Below are 10,261 nucleotides of genomic sequence, written 5' to 3'. Positions count from 1 at the left end.
ACCAGAATGAATTAGCATACCCCCTGTTGCCCCCTGATAATTAGCCTATCAAACACTGTTTCAGTGCATGGTTTCACGTATCATACTCTAATATACTATGATATTGTTTTAAATATGCGTAATATAATGCGGTTCTCGAGAAAATCAGCCCATTCCGAACGGGCACTGAACTAGTGGTATTCAATCGTGATTATGTTTACACTGTTTTTAATTGAGCATTTAGACTCGATGCTCCGAATTATGTGCTACCGACGACTCCTGCCGAGGGACTACAGATGCAAATTAGTTTATAGCTAATTCTGGTGCAATATAGTTATTGTGCATTGCCCCTGTCAAATAAACAAATAAATAAAAAATATTAAAGTATCTCCATGATTAAAATTAATCTAGTTATATACTGTCTTTGGAAAGATTTTTCTCCATTGAATTATAAACATTTATAAATACATTTACTTGTTTCATAAAACCAAAATTAATACCTATAATTTCCCTATATTACAACACTTTTTGTATGGCACAATGGCAATTGAAATAATGCTCAGAGCATGACACACAGTGCACTGCACCCAATATGAAACATAGCCTACTAAGCATAGGCTTAGATTAGAGCCATGGGGTAGTAGGTTATTTCACAAAGCTGGCTAACTAAGTAAGCCTCACTTCTGCGCAGAGTGAACCCCGGAACAGCTCTTTTTACTTCAATCCATGTTCCAGATCTGAAGGGTTTCCAGGGTTTACTTTGCGCAGATGTCAGGCATACTCAGTTAGCCAGTTTTGTGAAATACTCCCTTGTGTCTAGTCCAGTGGTTCAAAAACCTCCATGGCTGTGACCAAAAACGCACCCCTATATATTTTAATGTACGCTTATTAAGTACACATCGTCACGTACATCGGTACTTAATAAGCGTACATAAGTAGGGTGCACCTTTCGTCACACACAGCCCATGTATTTATTGAATTACACCAACAGCACCCCTGATTCCACTAATCTAGGGAGTCAAATAATTAAAGGTAGGGAAGGCGATTTTTTCCAGAAGCAGTTTTTGTTATATTTTTTGCAATTCTCTTTACATCCCGACAGCAATCAATAGGTAAAATGCTCTGACACTAAATTAAACAAATAAAAAGAGTACTCTGTGGAAGTCGCAGGACCGTTATAAACCCATCCAATCATCTTAAGGTGTCCGGTTAAAATGATTGGATGGCCTACCTGCCTGTCAACCTACCTCCAGCAGTAGGCTAGTCAGGCAGTGCGTGTTTGCGTGTTTTGGAGGAGTGGCTTTGGAGGGAGGCGATAAAGTCCTAGCCAACTTGATATTTTGCAAGTGCAATGAATTGTAGGTCGAACTAGACAAGCAGAGAGAGTGTTTGTTTATTGTGTATTGGAATGATCAATATGTTTTGTATTGTTATTAAGAGTTGTGCGCTCATTTGTTATTTTAGAGTGTGCCTTTTATTATTTCTTAAATGTAAAACAAAATCTAACTGTTGTCCAAATTTGAACACAATAAAATAACAATTATTTCTAACATTATCTGTGGTTTATTTATGTACTATTGTAATGAAACAATTTAATATTACCTGAATTTGAAAAAAATGTGTTAAATTGGTATAAAACACCATACATTTGAGACTTGATGACTTGACACCTGAAATTAGGGACTTGTGACTTGACTTGACCTGAGCTCGGTGACTTGGGACTTGACTTGAGACTCGAAGGTTAAGACTTGAGACTTACTTATGACTTGCATAACAGTGACTTGGTCACAACTCTGCCTGGACTATTAAATGACAACGATAATACACTGTATTAACTATAGGTGAACTGAATGGCTGTTGCGTTAATCCTGACAGGTATGTGTTTACATATGACGTCACTGGACCCCCCCCCCAACGTCAGCCAGCGCTGCATAGGGCATGAAAGACGGCCATCGGGGGTTCTCGTTTTCTAAATTTCGGGGGAAGGTTTTCATATTCATCCACATTTATTGGACAGTCTTTGGTCATTAGCATGAGATGTGTGAGTTGTTAAATGAAGAGTTATTGTGACACAGCATGAAGAGCACTTTTTTCCCTGTTAGAGAAACGCACTCACCTGTCTGGAATATCAACAAGAAAAGTGAATGATTACATGAATCAAAAGTTGATCATTACACCCTGAAGTTAGCTCTTTAAGGAGTAGGTGGCACACATGGGCGTCTCCATCTTCCAAGTAAAAAGAAAGTACATGACTCATTACAATGGATTAGACAGATTTCCCGCAGGGTGTCCTGCTTCCTTTCTTTGGAATGGGGGGGGGCGGGATGGGGAGGAGGGGGGGTCTTGGCCAGGATAAGACAGAGCCAAACCAATTCCTGAATTCAGCCGGCACCCTTCCTTATCCTGTTTCAGCTTCTACATGTCTTCCTCAATATGACTGGTAGTTGACCTATACGCCCCTATTGGAAAATATCCTGATTGAGTCAGGTACTTTTCTTTCTTTCTTTCTTTCTTTCTTTCTTTCTTTCTTTCTTTCTTTCTTTCTTTTCCAACTTCATTCATGCAATAACAACACACACACACCCTATGAAAATTGAAATACAAATGCAACACATTGATTATATTAAATACATTTAATGAAATTCTATTATTGTTAACTATTTTGGCAAAGTATCTGCAAATACCTCACAGACGTGGTGTAAGATAACAGCAATAACACCAACAAGGTGCAAAAAGTTAAGACTTTTACATGGTGCAGACTTGAGATCTCTTCTGATCCACTGACCTGGGAGCTGTGCGTGCCCCTGTGAACACATACAGAAATAACACCAACACCAATGTCGTGATTGCATGACGTAAAACTTTCCGACTTTGCCCTCACATGTTGCAAAGCCGTTAGGACATTTAGTCCGGACCGTCGAAGGAAAATGTCATTTAATGTCTTATCTTTCAGTCCCAGTGCAGAAAAAATCCCTTCTCGTTCACTTTCTAATGAGGCGTGGGCCGCCTGAATGGAAAACATCTTCTCCAGCCTACGTCCCGCCAACAGACGTCGGTCCCTCCTCTTTTTTGGCTTCCCCCACAATGGTGAGACAGACAGCTGCAGAGCTGTGGAAGCCAAAGGACAGAAACAGCTGGAACCGAGATCCGCTGGCTGTTAATGCAGTTTCTGGGTGACTCTCGCTGTTGTTGTCAGCAACACAAGAAAGGGTTGCATCCCTTTTGCCTCATATCTGAAGCAATAGCAAGATGATGCTTGCCACCTTTGCTTTGACAAGTTTGTTAAACGTTTAGTTAAAGGATTTTTTTTGGCCCCTTGCAACTTTTAATTCCTCCGGAACACCAGTCTTATCTCAAAACGATGATCATTTCTTATTTACTTTTCATAGCATGTATGACTCGTCAAAGTCTTGGCGACAAAGGCACAGTGTTCTTCACCTAGCTCTGCGTGTAGCTTATATGTATTACACTGTAATACTTAACAGACTAAGTATTCATTTGTGGTACTAATAGGAGGGCAAGAACTGGATAAGGGCTACAGAGACCCTTTTGTTTCTCTGTTTAAAACAATCTGAACTCAGTCCTACAAACACTGTAGCCACAAGAAAGTGGGTGAACACTGACACATCTACGTGTTGTATACAGATTTGGTGTAGTGACAATGCATGAATATGATTTTTAGGAGAAATTTATCTGTCCAGTTCTCACACTAAGGAAATGAACCAAACGGTATGTAACTGTGGTGCCAGACATGTTAGCTGTGTCCAGATCAAGAGTCCTCAATACAACTGAGTGTGGTACATGGGCAACACAACACAAGAGTTTTTCCTTCTAGCTCTCAGCCTCTCCACTGGCTTTGAGATCTGGGTCCTTGTAGACCAGAGCAATCGCGTGCTTATTGTAAGGCCGTGTTCGGACATTGTCAGCTGAAGGGCTGCCGGTAGTCTGTCTCTTCCCCGTCAGAACTGCCATCAGCCTGGAGCGGTAGCGATCCCCTGCTAGGAAATACAGAATAGGGTCGATGCAGCTGTTCACGCTCGCCAGCGGTCTGGTAATCTTGTAAGTGAAGTTGACGACGTTCAGAAACTCGCAGTTCATCTCCAGCACACGGGCGGTGTAATAGAGGGTCCGTGTGATGTGAAATGGCACAAAGCAAACAGCAAACACCACCAGCACTACTATGATCAGTTTGATGGACTTCTGGCGGGAGGAAGAAGCCTGCTGGCTGGCTGATAACCCCCGCCTGGGCCGACACAGAGCTCGCGCCATCAGGCAGTAACACACCACGATGACCAAGAAGGGGATACCAAACAGCAGCACCATGACAACAGAGCTGTAATCCACATACTCTTCAAAAGCCTCCTGGCTGGTAGTGTCGTGGCACAGCGTGTCATTGTCCCTCCTGGAGGTGGTGACGAAGATGATGTTTGGCACCAGGCACACTGACACCACGGCCCACACCAGGCAGCAGACCAGGTGGGCGTGGCGTGGCTTCACCAAGGTCAGGGACTTGATGGGGTGGCAGATGCCGAGGTAACGGTGCACGCTGATGCAGGTGAGGAAGAGGATACTGCAGTAGAGGTTTGCGTAGAACAGAAAGCGCACCGCCTTACATGTGGCCACACCGAAAGGCCAGTGGCTGCGATTGGCATAGTAATAGATGAGGGTGGGCAGGGAGAGGACGTAGAGGAAGTCTGACAGGGCCAAGTGGAACATGTAAACTGTGCTGGTGTTCCACGGACGCATCTTCCTCAGGAACATCCACAGCGCCATGGCATTTAGAACCAAGCCCACTACAAACACCACGCTGTAGGACAAGGGCAGCAAGATGTACTTAAACTCCTCATCAAAGCGGCAGGTGGAGTTGAATACCGTAGACCGGTTGGTATGTGTCCCATGGCTGTTGATGAGATCGTCCATGATCTGTCTTCTTACGTCCAAAAAAAAAAAATTAAAAACCTTTGGAAAAACTGAAAACAGCAAGATTACAAGTAAATCTTTTTTTTTAAATTAAACAGCTGTCCACTCAATGTTATTATCGTCATCAATATCATAATCGTTATGATTATTCATTATTTCAGGCTGAGTATTCCTGCTTATTTGAGGCGAACTGTTTCCCACGTGTGTTTACATGGTCAACATTGCTCAGCATGCGGCTGCTCTGGGAGACATTCTCCAGCCTCGAGCGCATTCTCCACTGTAAGCCGATACCACGTATCGCCTTCATGCCACCCACAACAAACAAAACAACAAGATCTTGTTATCGTGGCAAAATAATGACTCACCCTTCGAGACCGTCGGAAGGACCTTGTTCTTCACTGTACGATAGAGGTCCAGGAGACGCGGCGGCGCGCGTGTCCTCGTGAATGCGCGTCCCCGCTGTGCCGGGAACTCTGGGTCCCCCGGCTTGTTTGTACTGCTAGGTACATCCCTCTCCCGCCGCTCACGCCAGTGCAGACGAGGTCGGTGCACACGGGGCAACTACTGGCTGGTTTAGTTTCCTCCTCTCGGCGTTTGGCCCGTCCGTCGCCGACTCGTCGTGTTAACCAAGCGAGAAGGAAGGGTTGTCGACGATAGTATGACAGGAAGTGAAACTGCACAGTGGACACATTGAACATATTATGTCACCGGAAAAATGTGGTTGGTCTTGAGATTCAACCTAAAAAAAATGTACTGATATTGCTGCATCTGCTGTTATGCTCCATTTAAAGAGAGGTTCACTTTCATGCCACCATCGTTTAGAGTGTGTGTGTGTGTGTGTGTGTGTGTGTGTGTGTGTGTGTGTGTGTGTGTGTGTGTGTGTGTGTGTGTGTGTGTGTGTGTGTGTGTGTGTGTGTGTTGCAGTTATAGCTCTGCTCATGACAGCGTGTTTTTAACCACGACAGTGAGGGCATTTTTGCAAAGATTTTAGCTGGTCCTCATCTCTTCAAGGGGCTATTTTTAGGATTTGAGTTAAAGGGTTCGGGTAAGAATTAGGATTAGGGTAAAGGATAACTCTGTTGTTGTTTTTTTGTTTGTATGTTTTTTTTAACAATCTGAATCTTATTTCAGTAGTTTTTGCAATTCTCACATTTCAGTCAAGATAGAAGATCTCAGACAGCAGGACACAGTTTTACAGGGGGCCCTTATGGGGCCCATGGAAAATCATCGTCCGACATATTTCAGCAAGTTACCCAACCATCAAAACCGTGTATTGGTAAGCGTAAACTAAAGTTAAAAGTTACAGCTCGAACTGTCCAATTTTATCAACCATGGTCAAGCGGGTACTGTCACGGGTATGGGTACTGTACATGTATGGGTACTGTTATGGATACAGGTATATTGTACGGGCACTGGTGCTGTTATGGGTACGTGTATATTGTACGGGTACGGGTACTGTTGTGGGTATGGGTATACTGTACGGGTACTGGTACTGTTGGGGTACGGGTATATTGTACGGGTACGGGTACTGTTACAGGTAATGTACGGGTACTGTACAGGTATGGTTACGGGTACGGGTACTGTACAGGTAAGGGTGCTGTTATGAGTACGGGTTCTGTACGGGTACTGTTATGGGTACGGGTATACTAAACAGGTACTGGTACTGTTATGGGTACGGGTATACTGTACAGGTATGGGTGCTGTTATGGGTACGGGTATACTGTACGGGTACTGGTACTGTTATGGGTATGGGTATACTGTACGGGTACGAGTACTGTTACAGGTAATGTACGGGTACGGGTATTGTATGAGTGCTACTTTGCAGGAATGACCATCTTGCTTAGTAGGCTAGTAGTACCTACGCTAACCGCCATAAACTCTGCAGCCAACGCAACTGACATGTCATAGATGTCCATGTCCCCTAAGTCTCCACTGTAAAGCTGAGTTCAGTGATGCCCCAATGTCCAAGATCTCCTCGAGTGGAGAGGGGAGTGACATGATGCTGTAACCCATTTGAACGATGGCAAAAACAAGGAAAGCGAGACCCAGGTTGTAAAGGTTCATCTTAGAGTAGTTCTGATGATTAAGACTAGGGGATAGGGCATGAATGTAGTCAATGAGACTTCTCTCAAGTAAACAAAAATAAACATGTACTTTTCTGTGTGTGTGTGAGAGAGAGAGAGAGAGAAAGAGTGAGAGAGAGAGAGAGTTTTGTGTTAATGGGGAATGTGGTTTGTGAGTACGGCTCAGTTTAGCAGTGTTTCTGTGCATGTAGACCACAGCAGTGATGGTTCACATGTGTGGAATGTGAGTGGGCCACTGACTGCATGTTCCTCACCCACTCACCAGCATGCAGAAAGCAGAATAGATGCTTTTTTATTATTCCTAGAGTGCGAAGCCCGCAGAGAGCAAACAATGAAACATGCAACCAAACCTGCTTTGATGTATAATACTAAGAATTAAAATCAAAATCAGATTGTTTAATGAATATGTAAATTGAGATTTATGAGACTTTCTCCTTTGCTGTTTTCTTTTTTATTTGTTTGTTTGTTGTTTAGGGGGGGGTTTTTTGTTTTTGTTTTTTTGCTTTTGATATTTTTCATGTCATTTGTTGATTTTGAACTTTACAATTGAGGTAGTTTTCATGATGTTTTGTGTGATCGATGCACAGTTCATGTGTTGTTGTTTTTTTTTAATCCACTTCTGCATATCAGTTTATCCGCTGTTGATCTATATAATTTTGCACTTTATCTGCATGATCTGATAAAAGACATGGTGCACCGTCAAATACCGTGGCATGACCTATTCATTGATAAATGTTGGTTAAAAAAGAAAAATGAGTGGACTTTTCAATTGTTTGCTTCATTTTACAGTATGCCAATAAGTCCTGCAATTACCAGAGACGATGAAATCATGATATCCAGAAGAAGAAGAAAAAAAAACAAAAAAAAAACAGGTGGACTGTATTGTTAACAAAACAAAAATACTTAGCTGTGGCTTTCAGTCTGCTATTGTGGTCACTGAAAAATCCTTTTTGTGTTTGGGATCCAATTTAAAGTTAATTTGAGAGATTGATCTTAATCTTACCTTTACCAGTCAGGAGTGAGAAAATATTTTATGGAATTATAAGAAAACATCACGGGAACTCAGGACAAGATTAGTACAGTTTAAAATAATTAACAGGGTATACTGGACCCCCTCAAGGTTATACAGGGCGAAACTAAGAGACAGCCCTGACTGCTGGAGGTGTGGGGAGGGCCCGGGTATGCTTATCCACATGCTGTGGTCTTGCCGTGTTGCACAAGAATTCTGGACAGCTATATGAGAATATCAAACTCATACTAACAACAGACATCCCATTTTCTCCAAGCCTCTTTGTTCTGGGAGACCCTACTCCTTTAAAAGCCCTTCCACGAGCACGGGCAGAGTGGGTCCAGACAGCCCTGATGTTGGGTAGAAAGCTCATGGTAACAGAGTGGAGGTCGGCCACCCTACCTCACACCAATGTATGGTTCTCCCATCTGGGAATTGTGGCAGCACACGAGCAACTCTCCTTTAGACTCATCAACCAGGAGGAAAAATACGAGGCCAAGTGGACGCACTATATTTCCTTCATTAGAGGCCCCGTGTAATCTGTGACAACTAATCTATATCTTAAGATCTATTTATAGACTACTCTCTATCTGCCAACTATGTTTTTATTTGGGGGTTTTTTTCTCTGCTGTTCCTATTGTCTTGTATACTGTTAAGACTCGTCTTATGATCACCCTTAATCCAAATGTGTCTGTCTCCTGATATTGTCTAGTAGGCCCTGTTAAATTGTTCCTTCCATCTCTGTAATCCATGTGTGATGTCATGGCCTGTATTTGTGTTAAAGGAAAATAAAAACTACTGATCATAAAAAAAAGAAAAACCTTTTTGTCAGTGAGCGTAGAGGGATGCGTTGGTTCATGCCCTAATAAGTAACTACTCCAACTGAAAGTTACAAACAGAAACATTCACACGTGCACACACACATGCACACACACACTGCTGTATTTGTGAGCAGTTCGCACATTCCATTGATTTTATTTTTTCATTCCTTATCTGAACCACAACTCTCACAACCTTGTATGCTCCCAGAATACAGAAACCTTTCACTTTTACCCTCCGTGATACCTGCAGGGAAAACACACACACACACACACACACACACAGGTTTTTCAGGGTTAAATTCTCAGGTGTGGCAAATGGTTTAACTAAGCTCACATAATTGCAACTTGTTGTTTGGCTACACTAAATGCATGCACGTGACCATCATGTCTACCACGCTGTTCACAGAAATGCACTTTTCTTTTTCAGCCTTGCAGACAAAAGTGACATTCCCTTGACCTTTATAAGAGGACACACGGCGAAGGCTATTTAAGCAAGATGAAAAGGCCTTGGTGCCCTTTAACAGCCAAAGGCGAGCGTAAAGTACAGGCGGTTATGGAATACCGGTTGTGCAGCACTGTGTGATGACACATCACAACACATTGTCATGGTGTAGTTATGTATTCCAACCAAGCCTGTATGTTTTCACTATTGTGTGCGGGTAAAACACAGCAAGACGGGGAGAGTCCACTTGGTGTGGATTGTTTTATAGTTTTACAGGTTTATATCAAGGCAAAGCAAACATAAAAGACGCTGAGCTCTCTGGGATGCTCACCATTCACTGCAAACATTGTGCTGCAATTCAGCCCATTCCCTCTGGCACATCACCGAGTTCATGTCTGTCTAGTAAAACAATATTTAGTTTGTTTGTTTTTTAATCTTTTTTTTAATCTTCTCCCTTTTTCTCCCCCAATTGTATCCGGCCAATTACCCTATTCTTCCGAGCAGTCTCGATCGCTGCTCCACCCCCTCTGCCGTTCCTGGGAGGGCTGCAGACTACCACATGCCTCCTCCGATACATGTGGAGTCACCAGCCGCTTCTTTTCACCCGAGAGTGAGGAGTTTCACCAGGGGGGCGTAACGCGTGGGAGGATCCCCCAGTCCCCCCTTCCCCCTGAACAGGTGCCGTGACCGACCAGAGGAGGCGCTAATGCCGCGACCAGGACACATCCACATTCGGCTTCCCACCCGCAGACACGGTCAATTGTGTCTGTAGGGACGCCCGACCAAGCCGGAGGTAACACGGGGATTCAAACCGGCGATCCCCGTGTTGGTAGACAACGGAATACTCCGCTACGCTACCCGGACGCCCTTAAATTTCTTTCTTTCTTTTTTTTTTCCTCCTACATTTGAGTTTGGGGGTGGGGTGGGGGGGTTCTAACGTCATACACATACGTACCTATATGAGTACCTCATTGAATCACACACGACACGCTATAAAGAGTGAGGC

The 10,261-nt window shown here is 43.4% G+C and overlaps 1 protein-coding gene across 1 annotated transcript; it reads right to left on the bottom strand.

Moving 5' to 3' along the window:
- Positions 1-2,606: 2,606 nt before the first annotated feature.
- p2ry4 (pyrimidinergic receptor P2Y4) lies at positions 2,607-5,498 on the bottom strand. The gene is made up of 2 exons (XM_056287210.1): positions 5,265-5,498; positions 2,607-4,949 (listed from the first exon to the last, which is right to left on the bottom strand). Exon 2 carries the CDS (start codon positions 4,897-4,899, stop codon positions 3,811-3,813), a length of 1,089 nt encoding a protein of 362 aa, XP_056143185.1. The 5' UTR covers positions 4,900-4,949; positions 5,265-5,498; the 3' UTR covers positions 2,607-3,810.
- Positions 5,499-10,261: the final 4,763 nt, after the last annotated feature.

The sequence above is a fragment of the Lampris incognitus genome, chromosome 1 (genome assembly GCF_029633865.1).
Source record: "Lampris incognitus isolate fLamInc1 chromosome 1, fLamInc1.hap2, whole genome shotgun sequence".
NCBI lineage: Eukaryota > Metazoa > Chordata > Actinopteri > Lampriformes > Lampridae > Lampris > Lampris incognitus.
Note: the sequence above shows the minus strand (reverse complement) of the source record. Positions and strands in the feature narration are given on the sequence as shown.

Bases quoted from the DNA above. Each gene is read 5' to 3' on its own strand.
- p2ry4 (XM_056287210.1), bottom strand. From the start codon at position 4,899: ATGGACGATCTCATCAACAGCCATGGGACACATACCAACCGGTCTACG.